The following is a 23784-nucleotide window of genomic DNA, read 5'->3' on the forward strand; positions in this document are numbered from 1 at the left end:
ATGCCAGTATTCCCTAATTCCCCCTCTCCCTACATTCCTCTCCAGCAGCTTTTCAATTCTGTCACCAGCACCTCTACATCACTAACTAATGACCCTCTCCTCCCTCTCCCAAAGCTCGAATAGGTTATATGCTCACCTGTGCATCCCATCTCTCCCTAAAACAGAATTGAGCATCTTTGCTTAGTCACAGTCACATTTGCTTGAAACCGTGAAAACTCTGATTCTTTCATCTCCTCTGTCTATCAAACGCAGATCCAGGGCTAGGAACTCTGGTTCTCCCTCTGAACTCTCTGCTGTCCTCCCCTCCTTCACCGTCCCATGGCTGATGCTCCAGGCCAGGCCCTCATGGTGCTGTGTCACTGCACCCCCCTACGCCCCACCCACCAGACACTAACTCTGGCATAACCACCAGCTTCACCTGGGGCTCTGCAAGCAAGTATGAAAAGCACACGATAGATTTCACGTGACTAGGTCTCTCCAGTGTATTGTCACGTGCTTTGGAAATCTATATTAAGGCTGCAACGTGGAAAGGGACTTCAGAGCAACAACAAATAGAAAAGAATTCGGGTAATTGCCTTTCACCTTTTTTGGAGGAAAAAAGAATGCTCTCTCATTAACGACAATTGTGAATTATGGTACCTACCCTTGAATTAGATGAGTATTCTGTTTTCTCTGGCAAAATGTGATAGTTTCTTAACTATTCTTGTTTATGGTTGTCTCAGTACCTCCTTTGGTGCCATCTATAAATTTATTTGTATTATCCACTTCCTGCCCCGAAGCCTGGAATAAAACTCCATACCCACGAGCTCCGAAAAACAGCTCTCCGCAGCATGACCCAACTAGCTTGGGAACAGTCATTTGTAAAGTAACTCATCAGGTCCAACACTGGGAGGAAAAGCTCTGGATCCATGTAAGGGAATCTTTCCTGCTAAAGATAACTTCCACTTCCAGTGGAATGACTACAGTCCCTTCCACTGAGAGACAGAGTAACTGAAACGTGGTCCCACCAAACCGGTGGCCCGAGTGACCGTGCAGAAGTCAGCACCATTGGCACAAATGTGACCTGCATACTTTTTCCTTTCCTTGTGTGTCTCCTGTCCTACCTTTGGAAGGTCTGCAGGGCCATCTCAGTGCCTAGCTGGTTCCTTTGTGCTGATTGTCAACCATCTCTTTGTGTTTATTCTTTGGTGGATCTGAATCTAAAGGACTTATCTGATTTTCTTCTAGGGAAAAAAACTTGGGTGCCAATTTGAAATGTTCAAGCTTGGAGATAATGTTGCCCCTAAACAGAGTGACTGTCATTTCTTCCAGGTGTCAAGGACCACATGATCTTATCTTGAAGGTTATAAATGAGTTCCCCCAAAGTCATTTGTATTGATGTCCAACTTCCTCGCCTTTTCCATTTGATGGAGCAGAGCAGAACTAAAGGATCTAATCATCTGGCTCCGGTAAATTTAAAACTAGTTTAATGTCACCGTGTAATTCTGTCACGTGACTGCCCATCTAGTTCAGAAATACATCTGAAGGTTAGGCTGTAGTCTTAAGGAGATAACCAAGTGCACCTTAAGGACTGCAGTGAACACACATTCTTACACTCAAAGGCTTTACCTTCACTCTGAAGAGCCACTCTCTGGTTGAAGAAAAAGAGCCATTTCCCACATGCCTGGAGAAAGTCGATCAAATGGGAAAGAGTATTTCCAAAGTGTCCCAAGGACGTGACATGAGGTGGGCACTCAAATACTGAATGAATGAAATAAAGAATGAATGAATTCTAGGCCCCATGGAAGGCCTGGTGTAATATCTTCCCCCATGTACTAAAATAAAGAAAGTTAACAAGAGTAGAAATTTAGCATATATACTGAAGATGAACAGGCATTTCATTTGATTTTTTTGTTTTTAGAAACCAAACTTTTGGTTTGCATTATTTTTTTTTAAAGATTTATTTATTTTTATTGATTGATTGATTGATTGCTATGTTGGGTCTTCGTTTCTGTGCTAGGGCTTTCTCTCGTTACGGCGAGCAGGGGCCACTCTTCATCACGGTGCGCGGGCCTCTCACTATCGCGGCCTCTCTTGTTGCGGAGCACAGGCTCCAGACGCGCAGGCTCAGTAGTTGTGGCTCACGGGCCCAGTTGCTCCGCGGCATGTGGGATCTTCCCAGACCAGGGCTCGACCCCGTGTCCCCTGCATTAGCAGGCAGATTCTTAACCACTGCGCCACCAGGGAAGCCCTGCATTATTTTTTGTAAGTCATTTTGGGGAGAAAAAAAATAACATCCCCAAACAAAGTACTATGAAGCAGCATTGGTTTCTTTTCTATTTTTAAACACACTTGAGAGCAAATTAAACATACTCAGAATGTTTTATTAACTAGAACATTTAGTTTAACTAGTTTAATTACTGCTCTTTGGAAATTACTGGGATCAGTGGGAACTCCTGGGTTGGGTCTCTGGGATGCACAGAACTGAATGCTCACCTGCATGGGCAGCTGGGCACCCAGCTTCCAAGTTTCCCAAGGGGTCAAGAGAGCTGGCAGTCAGCAGTTCTCTGTACGGTGATCAGACTTTACCCTGAAAATCCCTTTAATAGGAGCAGTAGCTAAATGTCTCTGGAGAAAGGCCAACCTTTGCTTTCATCCTGTCAACTCAGAGAGGTGGTTTTTGTAGCTCAGTAAACAGTAAACTCATACCCTTCTGGAGTAAAAATTCCTTGAAGGAATAAGATGTGTCTTATTTCCGTTCAGTTTCTGTAGTTCTTGTGTAGTTCAGGTCCTTATACATAGCATGAGGTCACTTTATTGAACAAACAGTGAAGAATTATGTCCTAACTGTACAACCCAGAAAGCTGAGAAATGTACTCGATGACCCAAACACGGGAGAAGAACCCAAATTCTCAATCCCATCCAGTCCCAAATTCGTTCAGGTATGAGGGGAAACAGGTTTCGAGAAAAGGGAGCCCTAAACTTGGTACCTATTCCATAAAAGATTGTGGGAATAGCTTTCACAAAGCCTATGCCTTGGAAAAATTTCCAACTAGGAAAAAATACAGGTGGTTTTCTCTCGCCTGTGCACTCCCCTGACAACTTGCATTTTGAGTCCATGCTTTAATCTCCAATTAAGCAGGAGAACTGCAGCTCTCTGCTGCCAAATTATAGATCTATTTCCTGGCTCACTGAGAAAGGAAACTGCTAACGACTGTAAACAGTCTACATGATAAATATTTTTTTTATGGAAGTATAGTTGACATCCAATATTATGTTAGTTTCAGGTGTACGGCAGGGCGATTTGACAATCCAATACATTACGAAATGAGCACCATAAGTCTAGTGACCGTCTGTCACCAGACAGAATTATTACCGTGTTATTGACTATATATTGACTATATTCTCTATCCCGTACATTACATTCCTGTGACTTATTTTATAACTGAAGGTCTGTGCCTTTTAACCCCCCTCATCTATTTTACCCAACCCCTGCTCCCTCTGGCAACCACCAGTTTGCTCTCTGTATCTATAACTCTGTTTCTATTTTGTTTTGTTTGTTCACTTGTTTTGCTTTTTAGATTCCACATATAAGTGAGATCATGTGGTATTTGTCTTCCTCTGTCTGACTTATTTCACTCAACACAATGCCCTCAAGGTCCATTCTTGTTGTCGTAAGTGGCAAGATTTCGTTCTTTTTTATGGCTGAGTAATATTCCATTGTATATTTGTATCACATCTTCTTTATCCATCCATCTACTGACGGACACGCGATGAATGATTTTAAGTTACCTGCTATTTAACTCTACATGACAAACATATTGACTTCTTCAATGTGCTTTTTTCTACAATAATTCCATCAGGAATAAAAATAATTTCTTTCTCAGCTATATACAGTAGTCAACTTCCAAAATGGAAAGTATGATCTTTTAAAAATTATTCACTGAATATCTGAGTACTCCCAGATTTCAGAAATAATAGGTAGATATTAGAAAGCCTCAGAGAAATTGTAAGGCTTCACTCTCTTATTTCCTAAGAAACCTGAGCCTAACTAAAACTCCCAGAAAAGTAGGGTTCTCTAACCCCCGCATCTTTCTGGAGGCCTCAGTGAATTACTGCAGAGCGATGTGTACATTAGGTGGCCCGGTCTGCTGATGCAGGACACTCTTGCAGCCTGTAAGCAATTACAGGGTCAGCCCATCTCCTGATTAAGAGCAGACAGCTTTAAGAGGAAGAGAAATCAAATTATACAACCTGGTAAAAAGAAATAAAGAGAAAACTCATTTCAGAAATATAGATGCCCAGAGAGGAAGGAAAAAAAAAAAAACTAGCAATAGTTTAATTGGGGGGAAAGATGATGGGACAAATGAGAGAAAGAAAGGAAGAAACATCCAGGAAAAATGTGGATGGGGGAGGGGAGAAGGAAGCATGGAGACTAAATGGAAGATATTTATGTTAATGTGAAGAAAACATGAGTATTCTATTAGTTTAAAGAAAGAAAATCCGGTAAAATCAGTTTGGGGCAAATGGTTCTATGGTACATTCAGCCATTATGAAACATAAATGAAGCAACTGCTGCTATTTTAAATGAATCTTAGGCATTCTGCAGTGAAAGTATACATTCAAAATTTAATGTTTATAGGAAATGATATTAAGAAGTTATTATAGCAATTTGGGTCCTCAACATAAGTTGCTCCACAATTTAAACTAGTAGAAATTAAGGAAATTCCTGTTTGAAAAAAAAAAAAAAAGTTATAACATTCAAATAGTCCCCCTGGTAGCGATAAACTAGGTAAATTTTGATTAAAAACAAAGGATAAAAATCTGGGCTTGATGTCATAGGAGATACAAATAAAAAGGGTACTTTGGTTTCTTTAGACACAAATTATTTTTGAAGAATTAGTTAAATGATCCAATTAGAAAGCAATGCGAGAATGTAATTAAGGGCTAAAATACATGGTCCAAATAATAAAAGCTATGTGAGGTAAATAAAAGTAAGGAAATAATCCAGAGCTATCAAGAGAAACTTTATGGAAAAATTAAAACTTGAGCTGGTTAGAATTTGGAGACAGAAACAAACATGCCTAATACTGTTAAGTTACATGTAATTCTCTGATACTAAGTTATAAGGGGTTTTAACCATCATTTTTTTCAACAATATTTATTGTGCATATGCTGTTTTGCTAAGAGCTATACCACACCCCAAAGCATTTTTTAATTTTTATTTATTTTTTTAAATTAATTTTTATTGGAGTACAGTTGCTTTACAATGTTGTGTTAGCTTCTGCTGTATAGCAAAGTGAATCAGCTGTACATACACATATATCCCCTCTTTTTTGGATTTCCTTCCCATTCAGGTCACCACAGAGCACTGAGTAGAGTTCCCTGTGCTGTACAATAGTTTCTTATTAGCTATCTATTTTATACATAGTATCAATAGTGTATATACATCAATTCCAATCTCCCAATTCATCCCACCCCATCCCCCCAAAGCTGTTTTTAAATGATGCCATCTATGTAATAGGAGGGGCCCTGGGCCCACAGGAATCATCCACAATAGTGGTGGTTACGGTGGTTAAGAACACGGGCTGTCAGCCAACCCGCCTGGTTCAAAGCCCTGTTCTGCCATTAACTCGGTGGCTGGCTGACCATGGTCAGGTCACTGACCCTCACCCTGCCAGCATCCTGGTCTGTTCGCAGGAGATGACGATCCTAAATACCACCTCCTAGGGCTGTTCTGAGATTAAAAGACTGAATGTGTGTAAGGCATTAAGAACAATGTCCAGCATATAATCAATAATTACAATGACTACCGTTGATGGTAAATAACCTTCTTTCCTACAAGTTCCCCTCCCTTGTTCTCCCCTTTAGTCTTTTGTGTTTCCTTCAAGCTAGAGTTCAGTCTCTCTTGTTATATTCCCACTAAACTAACTGAATACAGGGCTCACGCTCACCGACTCCTCTCATCACTTCCAATTCATTTCCCAGCGAACAGCATCCTGGCTTCTGCCCTAAGCGCTTCCTTCACTGACGCCGCCCATGCTGCCGTCAGATCCAGTGGTAACCGCTGCCTATATTTCATAGTGGACTATTTCTTGAAACTCTCTCAGTACCCTTGGTTTCCACGACCTCCTGGCCATCCTTCTGTCCAGTGTTTCCTTCCATCTCGCTGTCTGCTCCTTTTTATTCCCCTTTCTCCACTCACCCTTACGTGTCGGTATTCTCCAGGTTTCCATCCTCTCTCTTTTACACACTCTCCTTGTGATTTTAAGCGCTGTCGGTACCTCCGTGTCTCTTAAATCTTCATCCACAGCTGCCAGACGTATATAGCGAGGAGCCCACAGTCACCGAAGGCTCAGCATCTTCAAACTAAACTCATCTATCACCCCAACATCCCCTGCAGCCTGCTGTCCCCCCTGTATTCTCAATCTCATTTAACGGCCCCCACTACGTAGCCCACCACGCAAACCAGGAGCCGGGAAACAGCAAATCCATCCTTCTTCATCTTCCACGTTGACCCCTCTAATACATTGCAACTGTATCACCATATTTTCTTTTTTTTTTAATTTATTTATTTAATTTATTCATTTTTGGCTGCGTTGGGTCTTCGTTGCTGCACACGGGCTTCCTCTAGTTGCGGCGAGTGGGGGCTACTCTCCGCTGCGGTGCGCGGGCTTCTCATTGCGGTGGCTTCTCTCGTTGTGGAGCACAGGCTCTAGGCGCGGGGGCTTCAGTAGTTGTGGCTCGCGGGCTCAGTAGCTGTGGCTCGCGGGCTCCAGAGAGCAGGCTCAGTCGTTGTGGCGCACGGGCTTAGTTGCTCCGCGGCATGCGGGATCTTCCCGGACCAGGGCTCGAACCCATGTCCCCTGCATTGGCAGGCGGATTCTTAACCACTGCACCACCAGGGCCATATTTTCTTCTCCATCTTTGCTACCACTGCCCCCTGTCCAAGTCCTAATTATTTCTTGCCTCAGTTGAAACAACAGTTTTGAAATGGATCTCCCGCCTCGTTTGTCCCCTTTAAGCCATCATTCCTAGAGCTGGCACACTGGACAATCTACAATGTAAATTCAATGACATTACCACCTGCCTAAACCCACCAAATTCAAAAACTGCCCAGCACCTACAGGAGAGCATCCTGGACCTTGACAGAGCAGTCTCTCCCTCCATCACATTGCCTCTGTATTTCTCTCCTGTTTCAATAATGACCATGTGCTCATTGTGATTATATGCATGTATATTACATACATATAAAATATCGCAATACACTGATGTAATATTATTATTCCTGTTTTACAGATTAAGTTGATGGTATTGGAAGCAACTTGCTCATAGTCACGAAATCAGTAAAGTTGATAACTGAATCCGAATCTAATCATATTGCCCTTTCCTTGAGGCCATGGTCCACCATGGTTCCCCATTTTGCACCACGAGCACCTAGCACATTCAGTGGTACACACAATGACTGTATTCATCTGAATTGATTGTTAAAAAAAAAAAGAGAGAAATTATAACATGATAATTATAAAAGATGATCCTGCCACTGACTGAAGATGGAACTGAGTTTCTAGAATTACCTCACAGGCTCTATAAATGGAAGCAACAAAGACTATGACTAAGTTTGTCAAAAGTGTTTTCTTCATACACAGTTAAATTTAAATATCTTTCAAGTTATGCTATAATCTCCATATGATCTTTTTATTTTCAACTGCATTCTATTCAAATGTCTTATTCACTTTTAGAGGAGCAAAAATAAGGTAAATGTAAATATTTGCACTACCAAGTTCTGTGCTAGGACACAGTATGTATGGAACACATGTGTGCATATACATAGAGAGAAATACAGATATATAAAATGGAAAAAGCACAAAGTATTTTTCAGTTTATAAACAGATGACCTCAGCGACATTTCGGAAACTCACTACTTCCACAGGCTGATAACAAAGTATCAAAAGGATCACCTAAAACTCTGAGAGCCATCAGAGAATTTTAAAAATTATGAAACAATGCAGTCGTGTAGCCAATCTGTCTACCAGGTTGAAACCAAATAAAACTTCAAATAGCATCCTTGAAATGGATGAAGGAAAAGGAAATTGAAGTGAAAACACCTACCCCTCGTTAAACACAACTAGAAGCTATGGCGGCCCAGCAATTGGGCCGTTTCAAGCACTTTCACAGCAGGGGGCTGGGCGAAAACTCGCTCTGCTGGCGCTCTCAGTTGCCAAAATAGCCATTTGCAATTAAAAATTAAAACTGGCACCTCTTCTTCACAAGCTATTATCAAAAGACTGCTGGCTACCTACCTTGTTTATAGTGGTTCTTGTATCAAGACTTCATGCCATTTTGAAATATTTTTTTCTTATGTTTCATTTCTCTTAGGCCCTAATGTTCCCAATGCTAAGATTTTAACACTTTCAACATTTCTAATTGGAATATGATCCTCAAACACTACAGCATTGTTTCAATTTCTGAAAACAGATTGATTTGAGCATTTTCTGTTCCTAGATTAGCAGGGCAAAAAGCAGTATAACTTGTAGAAGGCCTCTCTGTATTTAAGGGAAATCAGTGCTTTTTAAGGAATGCAGGAGCGAAAATAAAATGCAAACATCACTTTCTACAGACAGAGATTTAGCTCTGAACAGAATATATATGTAAATAATGAGGTTGTTCATCACATCTGTTGGAGTCCTGACACAGGGAATGGCCAAGAGGGTCACGTTCCATCTTCCACCAGGAAACCAGCAGTGTATCTTGGGGGATGAGGGGCGTGAATCAGTTTGCACGCATGGAGCATTTTCTACGCGCCAGACCCTGGGCTGGGTGCTGGTGATACAGCAGAGAGAGAACCAGACGACAGCCCCTGCCCTTAAGAAGCTGGGTAGAGACGGCGATCAGCAGATCCTTCGTCCAATAGGGGAGTGCTGCGTTCTGTTTAACTCCTTAGAAAGACCCCCTTGGCTACTGTGCGGCCCACTGCCCTCCCCAGGAGTTTGGAGTTAACGCGAACAATTAGGAGGTGGGCCTGCAGCTCGGAGCTGAGGAAGGGAAAGGATTAAGAGATCAGGTCACTAATTACAAATACTCCTTCCCCTTCCGATTACATTTCGGACCCTCCACAGTAGTCTCCGTCACCATGGCTGCCTCACAAACACCTCTGTGCCCGTCTCACAGGTAAGATTTGGAGGCCCAGGAGGGGGAAGTAACTTATTCCAAGTCACAAAGCGAATCAGTGGGCAAGTTGGAAGCAAAGCAAAGATCTCCCGCTTCTGGACCCATACCTTTCTCTTCTAAATGAATCATCAGTACCTTACTTCTAAGCAAATCAAAAAAGACTTGGTAATTCCTTCAGCTTTGCTTCACTCTGCAACTCCTGTACGGAAGGTTTCCAAGGAAAATGATTTACCTACTCATGAAGCAGGCATGTACGGAGGCTCTACTACATACAGGGCACCTTGCTAGGTGCTTGGGATTCAGAGATAAATAGGAGATCTTCTGTACAGGAAGTTCACCCTCCCGTGGGAGAGACAGACCTAGTGGTTCACAGGGACCGCAAGGCGGGGCAAGCACCAGGGTCATGTCGTTCCCGGGGGCCCATGGAAGCCGACGTGAGAGGCACCTAAATTATCCTGGCAGCGGGAGTTGTGCCCAAGAGGAGGCGACCCTTGAATTGTGTTTTAAAGAAACAGTAGGAGTTGTGCAGCCAGAATGCAAGGGGTGGGAAAAGCCCCAGAGAAGAACGTGAGCAAATACTGTGTCCGGCGGCAGATACAGGACGGGGTGTCTCAGCAAGGCTGGGGCTCAGGAGTGTATTAGAGATGAGCCAGGAAAGATGGCAGAGGCCACGTCACGAGGGGTCTCGTGAGCCGGTCCAAGGAATCTGGAGTTAATTTACACTCCTGTCCCCACCGTCCCAGCTCTCAGCCATCCTCAACCCACTTAAATCCCAGTCGTGACACCATCCCACTGATGCTGCTTTGGCAAAGGCCATCAGGGAACCTCCTTCATCACCAACCAACGAAATCCTAACACACCTCTTCTAGGTCTTTCTGCAGCACCGGAAATGCCGACTGCAGCTCCTTCCTGCGCACGTCTTCCTGCCTTCGCTTTTATAAAGAGAAGGCCTCCTGGCTTTTCCCTGTGGCATTGTGGTCACTGTTGAGGTTTCCCAGGTCCTTCTGTGATCTCTTACAGAGCTCCATCCCCTGCTGGCTGGTGCCGTCCCCACTCTGTCCTCCGTCCCACCCTGCATCTCTGGGCTAACTCACTTGTCCCACTCATTGCTTTCACCAGCACGAAACTGCTGGCAGCTTCCAAATCTGAATATCTAATCGAGACATCTAGATTTTGCTCTAGATTCGTAAAGGCAGTCATTCTTTGAAATATATTTGATTGATTTTTGCTCTCTTTGCGACAGAAATGGTTCTGGCTGCTGAGCCAAGACCCGATGGAGAGAGACCATGCGTACCTGGTTCACTATTGTGTGTTTACCACTTACGATCTCTCCCTAAACGTCTTACAAACGTTTCGAACTCAACAAATGCAAGTCGGAACTCATTATATCCCCTGAAAGCATGCCCCTCGCCCTTTGTCCCATGCGTTAGTGAATGGTACTTCCGTTCCCCAAATCACCCAGCTCAGGGCCATCCTTCTCACACCGCACATGGGACTGGTGAAAACAATCTGCATGGTACCTACATAGCTGCTCTCTAATTAAATTCCTCCGTCTTGTCCCTACGGTTACTGCCTAAGCTCCTCAGGCAATCATCTCTCACCTTTCCAGAACAGTCCATGGCACAAAGGAGACAGTCGACAGACATCGTGGCACGAATTTATGGATAAAAGGATACAAGAATGAGTGGAAAACTTGGACAGTTGCTGTCATCTCCTCACAGGCCACACTGGTCCCATCTGGCACCCTTCAATCCATTTACCGAACTAAGGAAAGACACATCTTCCCAAAATTCGTGTCTGATGACATCATCCCTCTGATTACCACCATTCACTGACCAGTACCAGCTACAGGATAAAGACTAGATTCCATGGCCGGCGTCTGAAGCCACTCAAGGTCAGGCATGTGTGCCTTTTGCTCTACCCTCTTTTCCTGAGGTCGTGCTCACCCTGCAGATACTCACCAGGACCCAGAATTACCATGTTGATTCCAGTGCCACGTCTTTACCTAAGCTATTTTCTCCATCAAGATTGCTCATCCCCTCCTTGCTTTTACACCTGAAAATTTAGTCATTTGTCAAAACTCAGCTCATACCTCACTTCCTCTCTAAAGCCTGTGCCGACCTTTGTGCTCTCAGCTCCACTTCCTCCTCTTTTCCCACGTGACTCTGTACTCACCTCTACAACAGCAGCGTTTCACTCCTGTTCACGGGCTTGCACTTATCCCCTGCTGGAGTCTTTTCCCTTCTTGAGAGGGAAAAGGCCTTCGCCTTATAAATTTGGGATTTAGCACACGTGGACACTCACATGTTTGCAGATGGATGGATGAGTGAACAGATGAGTAGATGGTAGAGAGCCATGGAAAGATTAGAGGCAAGGGGATATGATAAGATTTGCATTTTAGGAACAGCACTGTGGTGTCAGAGCAAACAGCTGGAAGGCTGAGACCAGAAGCCGGAGACCATTATAAATAATCCAGTGGGGATGTATGGAGAAACAGAGAGGGAGGGTAGCAGTAGCAAAGGAGAGAAGGGAATGGATTTGAAAAATATTTATAGAGTGAACACACAGACTTCAATGATCACTTGGGTCGACAGCGGGATCGAGTCTGAGAAAAACGAAGGCGTTAAGGATGACTGCCGGGCTCCTAGCTTGGGTGACTGGAGGATTTCTTCTCGTTTAAAATATATATCCGTTCTGATCCATGGTATTATGCCTGGCAAAGATGCACCGGACAAAGCGGCGAGTTACACGTGTCTGCCACACTGCTACCTTTGCTGTTTCTCAGAAACACATTTGTTCCTTCGGCGCAAATTGATAGATGGAGCCCATCGTGTGTTTTTCTATTACCACTATTTACTCTAAACTTTTCCCCAAAAAAATGAGGGATTAAAAAATGGACAAACAACATTCAAAGAAGTATGCCACCTCATATTTGAATAGCTCCTCCATTAAACTAAAGGACAGCTGAAAACAGGAAACCAGGAAGCATCCTAAAGCACAGTAAGACAACAGACGCTCCTAATTTCCACCGATTTATAAAGATTGGAAGAAAGGATTTGCAGCAGGCCATCTCTTGTTCTTGCCAGCCATCTCATCAGTGGGCTGGGACATAAACACTTGAAACCACATTGTATACCATTAAAATACCATTATAATCATGGTTTTTGCATATTTAACAGAAATGTTTCTTCACCTGAAACTTAACTTTAAACATACTTTTCTTGCTTCTTGGCAAGGAAACATGGGTCGACCAAGTAAATCCATCCCTGAAGTACCTCATTAATCACAGTGCATTTGTTCTTGGCAAGAACCTTAATGTGCTACAAAACCTGTTATTAAAGTAAGATTTGGGGATTCCCAGGCTGGCAAGGAATTAGTTAGTTACACTGCTTTAGAAATGGTTTCCTTACAACTTCCTTTATTATTAATGGTCTTGTTAGACTTACAGCTCAAAGTAACTTTCCTTTATTAATTTAACGTGTGAAATCCAGCTATTCTAAAGCTTATTTAAAATCATAAGCAGCAATTGCCAAAGACGGCCTGTCCCCCACTACTACATCAGCTGTAGTTGTGCAGGTGCTTCTGTCTTTGTGCTAATGTGGGTCTAGCACCCCTACCCGATCGCTCAAGCATTACAGTTTCAGGCTCTAGAAATCAGTAAGGCAAAACTTCACAGCAGCACGTGGCGTTGACAAGTACCTAATTTATTTTGGATCTACCACTGAAGACAATGATTGACCAATAAAGCCTGGTGAGTAGAGAATTATTCAAACTTGAACCTCTTCAAAAATGATTTGTCAAAAATTTAAGATTCTGTAAGGCCAGAAAAACCTGTTAGACCCCCAACATATTGAAAAGAAAATGTTGCATTACAAGAAGTCCTCATTCATGCTCAAGGGCAACACTTAGGAGATACAAAGCATGAGCACCAACCAAAGTTGTCTCTCACCCTTTCTGAATATACAATACATAAATTACCAAAAATTAAAGTCCGCTAAATAGCATCGTATTGTAAAATCAAAGCTATGAACGTTCTGAGCAAACTCTTGTGTAAAAAACCGAAAAACCAAAAACCAATTTCCATACAGTATATATTTTGCTGCCAAATTGAGCACAGATCATATTGCTAAATGTTTTAGTGGATCCTGACAGGATTAAATAATTATCCTGACAGGTCAAAATAATTTATCAGGCTCATTAGGTAATAGGATTCATTATATATCAACTCAGAGGGCATGAACATGAAAAGTATCAGTAGCGTTTCTCTAAGTCTAGCATTTACTGCAATAACCACATCTTAGGCAACGTGAATCTTACACACATTATACCTTTTGATGTAATAATGGTGCTACACAAAGTCCTCCTTGTGTACACTGTAAAATGGAAAGTTGGCTGGAATATTCCACCTCATGCTACATGTTCACATCAATCTGGGGCTGTAAAATTTTCCAGACACCAGAGTCACACAGATTGTAGACTCCACCAATTTCCTGACTACTATGTGGTCAAATTCCAGGCTCACCTATTTACCAAACCAGCCACTTCGTCCATGTTATTTCAAAAAATGTTTCTGGAGTCGATGCCAATCCTCCATCCCAGGTGAGAGTTATGTTTGGATGACATGCCTCATTTCTGAAAGACACCTAATTCATGTGTTCCAAATCTTTTTTACTAGGAAACAAGGAACCTGTCAGTGAGTGCCTTAAACTTTCTCTACTGGCCTCCTACGGCTGCTGTCTTTATATTTCATTTTAACATAAAGAAGCAAAAAAGGGGAACTAAAAAGAGAGGAGAAAAAGAAGAAGAAAAGATGATGGCGTAACGGCATAAAAACTAGCTTCAAATGTCCACATAAACCTAACTCTAACAGGAGACTGAATGAATGGTCATTGTGGGAAAAACAGTAGTAAACTTCAAACGCACTGAAAGATTTTAAATGCCTAAGGGAAAAATAAACATTTGCTTCCAATCATTTTCTCATCAAGCATCCTCTGCTAGATGATGAAGCCTTAACACACACGCTCTGACTCCAAGCCACCACTGCCGGCTTCACCCACTGCCTGCTTCACCCACTGCCAGCTTCACCCACTGCCTGCTTCACCCACTGCCGGCTTCACCCACCGCCGGCTTCACCCACCGCCAGCTTCACCCACTGCCTGATCCCGTCCCGGGCGGCGCGCCGGCCCGCGCCCCTGCGCGCCGGGCTCCCAGCCAGCCTCGGCTACTACGCCCGAGCGAGCATCCCCTCGCCCGGCCCTGCTCGCCTCCTCCGGACCTCGGCCACCCCTGTGGCAGGAAGGACTACGTGCACTGAGAGACTTTCCGTTAGTGGCGGTTGAGGTGGCTGCGAGGCGTGTTTCCGGGCACGCTGGAAACCTAGCTGCTGTCCCACCCCCGCCCCGAGCGGCAGCCTCCCCAGCTCCGCCCCGGGGACCAGGACCCGGGCCTGCGTCTCTCCTCTCCCCGCCGCCTCTACCCCGCCATCACCTCCTAACCTTTCCAACACACTCTCCCGAGCCTCACGCGGGCGCTCCGCCTCCCTGAGCCTTTCCCAGCTCCCGGGCGCCCCCCACGGTTGGAGTGGACGTATCTCGGGACCTAATCGCTCCCAATTATCCGCGCAGCCGGGGTCCCGCGCCTGCCCGGCTCTACCCCCGGGCGCCCCGAGCGGCCGGGTGGCTCAGCGGGTGCGCCGACGGGAAGGCTCCGTCCGCAGAGGCGGGAGAGGTGGGGCTCAGGGAGCTGGCAGGCTCTAGGAGGAAGACCCCAAACACGTGCAAAGAAATAAAAGCCACCACGTGTGCGCACGCGAGTGTGTGCGCGCGCGTGTGTACATGTGCGTGCGTGTGTGTGTGTGTATGCGCGCGCCCGGCCAGGGCGTCTGCGCCGGGCGTCCGGGGGACCAGGCAAGAGGGCCCCCGCCGCCGCGGTGGCGGGGGGCGCGCGGGGGGCGCGGGTACTCACACGAAAGCGTGGTAGACGAACGCCCAGCCGCGGGGTCTCTCCAGCACGTTGTACAGGTAGTTCTGCAGCCGCCGGTACTTGACGTTACGCCGGCAGCTCTGGCCGCTGCTGTAGGAGAGCGGCTTCCCCAGCAGGCTCATCCGGGCGCCCTGCTTGCCCCGCCGGCTCTCCCGCAGGCCGCCGCCGCCGCCGCCGCCGCCCAGCGCGGCCGCGCGGGTGCCCAGCAGCAGCAGCCCGTCGCCCCCGGCGGCCGCCGAGTTCAGCAGCGCCCTGGCCCGGCCCGACTCCACATCCTTCATGCCGCAGCCCGCGCGCCCCCAGCCCGCCGCCGCCGCCGCCGCCGCCGCACCGCTCCTCACCCAGAGCCCGGCGGCGCCGCCCTCCTCTCCGCCCGCGTGCTGGCGGGGCATGGCATCACCGCGGGCACCGCGAGGGGGGCGCCGCCGGCGGGGGCCGCGGCCTCATGCGCGCCGGCCGCTTTCGAGGAGGCGGCGGCGGCGGCGGACGGGGCGCCCGGCGGCCCTCGACCTGCGCGCCGGGGAAGGGGGAGGAGCGGGGGCGGAAGGGCGCGCGGAGGAGTCCCGGGGTCGAGCAGCCTTTAGCTTCGAATGCGTAATCGGGACGTGTCGGGGGCGTCACTCCAAGAGGGCTTCTCCGGCCCCTCCGTTCCCGTGGCGGATACTCCCTCCTGGCGAAGCGCCCCCGGGGCTGGAACGGCAGCTCCCCCGCGCGCACGCCCGGCCCCGGGCTCCCCACGCCAGAGGGGACCGGGCCCCGAAGCCCCTCTCGGAGGCCGAGTTCGGCGTGTTCTCCCCGGCGCTTTGGAGGTGTCCGGAAGGTGCGGCCCGCCTTGTGCCCGGAGGAGGGACGGGAGAGGCAGGCGCCGTCCCCTCCCGCCGCTACGCCGCCGCGAGGGCTGGTCCCGCCGTCCTTCCGCGAGGGGTGTGCGCGGGAACGGCCCGGCCCTTCCCTCCAGGTACCAGCCAGTGCCCGGGCGCGCGGGCCGAGGCTCCGGGCGGGGGCGCTCGGGTCCCCGCGTTCAGGGTGCTGACCCGCACGACACGGCCGCCGAGCCGGCGAGGTGGGCACCGGGCATCTCCCCGCCGCTCACTCCGGCTGGCGGGCTGTGACTTTCCATCCCGGCATCAGACAGAGTAGCCGGACATCCCTGCCAGCCCGGGGGTGGAGTGTGGGGAGGGCGTCAAAACTCCAAAGTGGCTCCTCCGCGGTGCACGAGCGGCCCCGAGCCGCGCCTGGCAGCCGCGCGAAGCAGGGATGGGGAAACCGGGTCCCTCCGTCAGGAATTTTCATTTATGTCCGAGATAGTCATACAACGGCCGAGTCTCGGCAGTGGCGGCGGCGGCCCCAGAGTTTGGGGGGAAAATCCTGGAGGACGGAGAGCCCAGGACACCGGCTTCGCGGGGTCCCCTCCCCACCCCCGTCTGCCGCCACTTACGCGGTGAGAGACGCGTCGCGAGGGACGAGTGGCTGGATCTCCTGCCGCCCCCAAGCCCCCAGCCCCCGGGGAGGAGGGAGGCCGCGGGGTCCCTGGCTGCGCCTCTGGCCTTCAGCGAGCCCGCGTCAAAAACCGTAAGCCGCCCAACCTCGCAGTCAGCTGGGGACGCCGAAAGGAAGCCGGGCTTGGGAACTTCTTCCAACAGAGTGGAACCCCTTCCCCCCCCCCCCCAAATAGGAAGGAAAGGATCACAAGTTAGACTGAAGGAAGAACTGGGGTTCCGCCACAAAGCCAGAGCAGACGCTCACGAGGTAGTGCGTCCAAGTGCCTCTCCCTTCCAGAAGCCTAAAGCCGAGGCGCGAGTCCGGTGGCGGCTGTCGCCGCCCCTCGGAGGGAGATGCTCTGCCGGCCCCGCTCTGGGCGCACACCCACGGCCGCTCCCGTCTGCCTTCGGCAGCCGCGGCACCTCCACGCTTTGCCCTTCCTTTTATTGTCGTCGCTGTGAGGCCCGCGCGGCCCTCTCGCCGGCTCCAGGCCGCCGGCGGGACCCCGCTTCCCTCCCGCCTTGTCCCCAAGCCTGGCGGCGGCGGCGCACGCTTCCCCGCGGCGCTCCGTGCAGCTGGCGGCGGCGCCACGTGACTGCTGAGCTCCGGCCCCCGGAGTCGCTCTCCGGTCCCCGAATTCACTTCCCACCCGCGCGCGTGGAGGGGCGAGGGGGACGCCCGGTGGCCCGATGTTCAAGCCGAGGCAGAGCGGGCCCTGGAGCGAGCGCTCCGGTCCCCGAGCCGCGCGAGGACCCGGCCGAGGGCGGGGAGTCGGCCGTCGCTATATTTAGACACACACACACACACCCCCCCCCGGAGTTTCTGCGCGGGGACTTTCAGGGTGAAAGCCCTAGAGGCCTAAAAGGACTCGTGTGCACGCTTTAAACGTGAACATCTTGGCTTTTCTGCAGGCAGGAGAACGAAAACCACGTTCTCTTGACCAAGCGGGTTTTCCTTCTTGCAGACTTTGCCCCGCCCCACCACGAAGGTCAGGTCCCTTCCATCTCGCGGGCGCACCGGGCCCAGCGTGCAGGCAGGAAGGTTCGGGAAGGCAGGACACGTTTCGCGGAAAAGAGCCAGTTGCCTGATCTCCCAGGGATGCGGGGTGATGGGGGGTGCGGCAATGATATTAGTGAAGCCGTGGTGTTGATGAAGTAAATGCATGAAACTTTAAAACAGCATCAAAGGTGGTGATTAGCAGCGGTTTAGAGGTGGGAAAGACCAGACACCCCAGAGGGGACCGGACCAAGCGCTCACAGGTGGTTGCTATGAGGGTTACTAGGAACCCAACAACCTCGCCTCCCAGTTTAGTATCCCTTCTTCCCCACCCCACCCCAGTGCTGGTTCCGCATCTTTAATAGAACATGTACAAAAGAGCATATGGTTGTATTTCACTGACTCTGCCTGCTACCTTGGGAAAGAGGGGTTTAGCCGCAAACCCTAACACCCGGCCTGCGCGTGCTCCGAAGGAAAGGCCACGTGAGGCTGCACGGCCTCTCACCCCGGATTCTCTGTGTGGACGCGGCTTCTTCACTACCAGCTAACTCCCCTCAAAAGGCAAGAATTAACTGTGGGGAAAACAGAGTGTTCTGATCAAGCTTTTTCTCTCTTTGTGCCTTTGAATACAGATGTTGCTAGGAAACTGCCTTTCATTCTTTTTGTTGAAATATTAAAACCTAATATCACAAGAGAGGGTGGCATATAGCACAAAGAGTAAAACAATATAGTAGTGTATATTATAACCATAATAATTACATTAGAGCATTATAAAGAGGTATAAGGGTAAAAGATGACCACCTTTTTCAAAGCAAATGTTTATTTCTAGTGTAGAGCATGTGAAGTGATTTCCACTCGCCATCCTTTGAAGATGGGAGTGCTTTCAACGCATTGTAAGATGCCTGCCTGAAACTTATGACCATGGAAACTTTTATTCTCTGAAGTCTACCTGGAGATGGTTTCAATTGAAAATAGTTACTAGAAATATTTTACTTCAATGTGTTTTCTATCCCATTATATTTTTCATCTGAAGGGTACTCTAAAATAGTAATATGGAAAATTCTATACAAGAGCTAGACATGCCCAGGGAAGACTTTTAAGGCAGAGCTGGTTTCACAGAATGTCAGTGACCCCATGACTCTCCCCCTTTCCTTCTTGTCTGTGCCCCCCTGCGAGTTCCCCCTCTGCCACAGCCCTACCACTTCAACACACCTCCCATCAAGTCACTGTCATGGTTCTGATCATCTAGTGACGGATGGAAGTGCTACTTTTTAGAGATAGGAATGCATTTTGACCCACTGTGAGTTGCTGGGTCAACCAGATGGTAATGACAAATAGAATCCTCAAACCTTAGAGCAAAAGGGACATCAGCTGATGAAGAAATGGAAATCCATTGTTGGCTGCTGTTCAGCGACTTGCCCAAGACTCGGCTGTTTGCCTTTGGAGGAAGGACTGAAGTCCCCTAACTCTTGAGTGGAATGCCCTTTAAGCCATGCCACCCTTTCCCTTAGCTTTTGTTTCCCTCCTATCAGATCATCACCAAACCTACAAGCATAGCAACTATAATTGTGTTTCTCAGGTATCTTATAACCATTGATACACTAAATATATTTACTTCCTCTTATTATTTTAAATGTATCAGCATTGTGTACCACAGATATCATTTTTAGTCCATTGAGGATTCTTATCTAGGAGACATGATGCTGAGATTCTCAATGTGTTTCACCAACAAGTAGAAATTAGAGAACCCAGGGCAACATTAGAGATCGTAAGAGCCTGGCCAGACTACATGAGGGTTCTAACACAGCAGCCCTGCCCTCAGTGGATGAGGCGTGGCCCCTTCAGAACAGCCTCTGCCCAGGGATGCAGAAAAGGTGTAGGTGTGAGCGGATGCAGGTGTGAAGAGAAGCTGCTTGGGGACCAGACAGATAGTGTGGGAAAGGCTCAAAAGTTCTCACCATTTTCATCCCAGGAACTATCAAAATTTACTTTCCTAGGAATTACTGAAATAATGTGTCAATCACCATTGTCAAAACAAAATAATAGCAAATATTTAGCACGTGTTTACTGTGCACGAGGCCCTGTGATTTCCAAGAATTATTTCACTTGATTCTGACGACAGCCTCTTAGGTGAGCACTGCACTCGTATCCAGTTTATAGGGGAAAAACTGAGGTGTGAGCAAGTTAATAATTTTCCAGAACTAATAAGCAGTTGAGTCTGGACTCAAACTTACAGGTATTTAATGCAAAAACAGAACCAAACAAAACCCACAGAAACAAAAAACAAAACCAGATTTTTAACTACGAAACTATATTAACTTTTGAAATAAAAAGCTTTAGCCTATTATTGTCTTAATAATTTTGACTGTTTTTCTTACCAAAAGAGAAGTGTTGGAAAGTTTCTAGTAGCTGTTGTAAAGCAGGATTTGGAGTTTTATTCTAAACACAGAAATAGACTTCATATTCCTGTTCACTTTTCCTGCAGAAATAGGGCTTCCCCGCATAGATAGTTTTTTTTTTTTTTTGGATTCAACATTTTAAAACAGTCCCAAATCGTGTAGTATCAATGTCTTGGAATTGTATTTACATTTTTAGCTTTTTCCTAACATTACCTTCAGTTTTATTCACAAAACCCTGTTTATCGTGCTGGGCTATGCCTGATTTCATTTTTTTTCTGACGTGTTAGTACGGCAGTGCTACTGTTTTTCTTTCAGCCAACTGCTTAAACACTTCTTTCTGGAAATAATTTGAATACAGTTACTTGATCTTTCTAAGATACATATACTTAGAAACTGTGTGAAGAGGTTGATACAGAAGGCAAACCTCTCCTTTGAGCAAGTGGACGGGAAAATTCTGTTATAATTCTGTGCCCCCTAGTGGCACTCACATTTTACCATAACCTTTTTCAAAGAGGAAATAAGAAAGCATTCTTTATGAATCTCCCTAAACCTATTCGTCTCTTCAGCAAGCAATCATTAATCATCACTGCTGTGCTAGTTGGAATGGGTGCAGAGAGGAAAAAGCGTCTTGATGCTTATGTTCATGGGCTGGTGGGGGAGATGGATGAATAAGTAATTCTGACGTGGTGAGTTTCCAGAAATCCACCCTTCCAGTTTGCACAGGACGCTATGGGAAGCTGCAGAGGGTTTCCTGAGGAATGTAATGCTGTGCTAAGTCTTAAGGAAAAGCTGGATTTCGGTGACATCAGGGCGGGGTGTTCAAAGAAAAAATACTTGAAAAACTGTGAAGGCTTGAGAGCTGATCATCCATTGAGAGCGGCAAGTGGTTGGATTCTCCCACAGCCCAGGGCACTTCTGAAGGTGTGACTATAAGTCAGGGGCTCCACGGCTGAGGGTCTCAGCAAGAATTCAGGATTCTGTTCTGACTTGAGCAGGGAGCCACTGAAGAATATAAAGCAAGAAACTCTACTTGTTCCTATTTCCACTTGCAGAAAAGCACCTGATATTAGTTCAGCTTAATGAAAAAAAAAAAAAAAAAAGTGTGGCTTGCGCACTCGTGCATGGCACACACTGGTCCAGGCTGGGATTCAGAGATGACGTGTCTGTGGAGAGTAGTGATGACTGCCAGTCCTAGGGCAGGTGTCGAGCAAAACCTCCCGTTTTCAGTCCTGAGTCTCTGAGTAAACTAGGAGAGACCCTCTGGCACGGCCGTCTGGGGAGGGGGAAGATGCTGAGTTCAACTTCACGTTGAATATGGCCGGCCTGCTGAGACAGCCCAGTGGAAATGTCCGGTGGGTATACGGCTCTCGGCTCAAGGGGGAGCTAGGATTCAAAATTTGAGAATCACCAGCATATATATGTATATACACATATAAAAGATATAACCACCAGCATATGTATGTGTGTGTGTGTGTGTATATATATATATATATATATATATATATATATATATATATATATATACTTTCATATATATGATGAAAGTGATGGGTTGGGGTCAGATTGCCTGGGAAAATACATAGATTGGCTTAAAAAAGAAGAGACCTGAGGACCCAGCCTGAAGGTGGGAGCCTGAGCATTGAGGGTTGGGAAGGAGGAAGGAGAAGAGGAGGCTGAGTGATTACCGAGGACCACCGAGGACCACTGCCTCGACAGCCACAAAAGAAGCTTCAACAAGGAAATGCTGAACAGAGACCAGTTGAAATAAGTGTTTGGGATTTGACCACAGGAGGCCATTGGAAGAAGTTGTTTCTGGGTTTTGTTTTCTTGCAGAATTTCTTGTAGAAAGAAAAATCAAGTCAGAGTGGGCAGGAAGGAATTCAAAGGTGAGGTAGTGAAGACGATGATTCTGGAGGGGAGGAGAGAGGGCGCTGCAGGCAGAGGCTTTGGGTTTGACGAAGGCTCTGAACATGACACAGCACGATGCTGACTCAGGACACTTGAGTGGCTGGCGGTCGCAGCCAGGCTCACAGGTCGCCTGGCTGAGTCTGAGCTGCAATTACACTGACAATATTTCACTGCCAGCTGCGAGGTCTCAGACGACTTGGACAACATCTACTGATTTTGCTCAGTACTTTTATAGCATTTTTAATTTAAAAAAAAAACTATCACTTTTTCATTTCTAACATTTCCCCCAAAGTTGAACTTAATACATACACATTTTTCATGTTTAGTTTTATCTGGAAGGAAGATGTATGTTGGATAAATGACACATTATTCTTTGATTTTATTTATAATGAAAGGCTGTGGAACTGACCAGATCATTCAGGAAAAACTATGCATACATCTCTAATATCTGTTAAATATTCAACACAGTTTTCAGGCAGTGCCGCCGAGAGCCACGAGGAATGCCTGGGATCTCTCAGACAGGTCAGGAGATGGCAGGGGTCCGGGTATCCAAGATCCTGGAGCTTTAACTGGGCATTTGTTTTTCTCTCTCTCTCTTTTTTTTTTTTTTTTTTTGTATTTTTTTAAGCATATTTATTGTAATAAAATTGCTTTACAATGGTGGGTTAGTTTCTGCTTTATAACAAAGTGAATCAGCTATACATATACATATATCCCCATATCTCCACCCTCCTGCGTCTCCCTCCCACCCTCCCTATCCCACTCCTCTAGGTGGTCACAAAGCACCGAGTTGATCTCCCTGTGCTATGCGGCTGCTTCCCACTAGCTATCTATTTTACGTTTGGTGGTGTATATATGTCCATGCCACTCTCTCTTTGTCACACCTTACCCTTCCCCCTCCCCATATCCTCAAGTCCATTCTCCAGTAGGTCTGTGTCTTTATTCCCGTCTTGCCACTAGCTTCTTCATGACCTTTTTTTTTTCCCCCTTAGATTCCATATATATGTGTTAGCATACTGTATTTGTTTTTCTCTTTCTGACTTACTTCACGCTGTATGACAGACTCTAACTCCATCTACCTCACTACAAATAACTCAATTTCGTTTCTTTTTATGGCGGAGTAATATTCCATTGTATATATGTGCCACATCTTCTTTATCCATTCATCTGTCGATGGACACTTAGGTTGCTTCCATGTCCTGGCTATTGTAAATACTACTGCAGTGACTATTGGGGTGCATGTATATTTTTGAATTATGGTTTTCTCAGGGTATATGCCCAGTAGTGGGATTGCTGGGTCATATGGTAGTTCTATTTTTAGTTTTTTAAGGAACCTCCATACTGTTCTCCATAGTGGCTGTATCAATTTACATTCCCACCAACAGTGCAAGAGGGTTCCTTTCTCTCCACACCCTCTCCAGCATTTATTGTTTGTAGATTTTTTGATGATGGCCATTCTGACTGGTGTGAGGTGATACCTCACTGTAGTTTTGAGTTGCATTTCTCTAATGATTAGTGATGTTGAGCATCCTTTCATGTGTTTATTGGCAATCTGTATATGTTCTTTGGAGAAATGCCTATTTAGGACTTCTGACCATTTTTGGACCGGGTTGTTTGTTTTTTGATATTGAGCTGCTGGTATATTTTGTAGGTTAATCCTTGTCAGTTGCTTCATTTGCAAATATTTCTCTCATTCTGAGGGTTGTCTTTTTGTCTTCTTTATGGTTTCCTTTGCTGGGCAAAAGCTTTTTAGTTTCATTAGGTCCCATTTGTTTATTTTTGTTTTTATTTCCATTTCTGTAGGAGGTGGGTCAAAAAGGATCTTGCTGTGATTTATGTCATAGAGTGTTCTGCCTATATTTTCCTC

General features: G+C 46.7%; 1 protein-coding gene across 4 annotated transcripts in view; it reads right to left on the minus strand.

The window, feature by feature from the left end:
• KCNQ5 (potassium voltage-gated channel subfamily Q member 5) overlaps positions 1-16803 on the minus strand; it is a 572451-nt gene extending 555648 nt beyond the window's left edge. For all 4 annotated transcript variants that reach the window (XM_059941800.1, XM_059941798.1, XM_059941799.1 and 1 more), the window contains exon 1: positions 15115-16803. In XM_059941800.1, the coding sequence (XP_059797783.1) occupies positions 15115-15524 (410 nt within the window). In that variant the 5' untranslated portion in view covers positions 15525-16803. The remainder of the gene's footprint in view (positions 1-15114) is intronic.
• Between the last annotated feature and the right edge of the window lie 6981 nt (positions 16804-23784).

This window comes from Balaenoptera ricei, chromosome 12 (genome assembly GCF_028023285.1).
Source record: "Balaenoptera ricei isolate mBalRic1 chromosome 12, mBalRic1.hap2, whole genome shotgun sequence".
Taxonomy (NCBI): domain Eukaryota; kingdom Metazoa; phylum Chordata; class Mammalia; order Artiodactyla; family Balaenopteridae; genus Balaenoptera; species Balaenoptera ricei.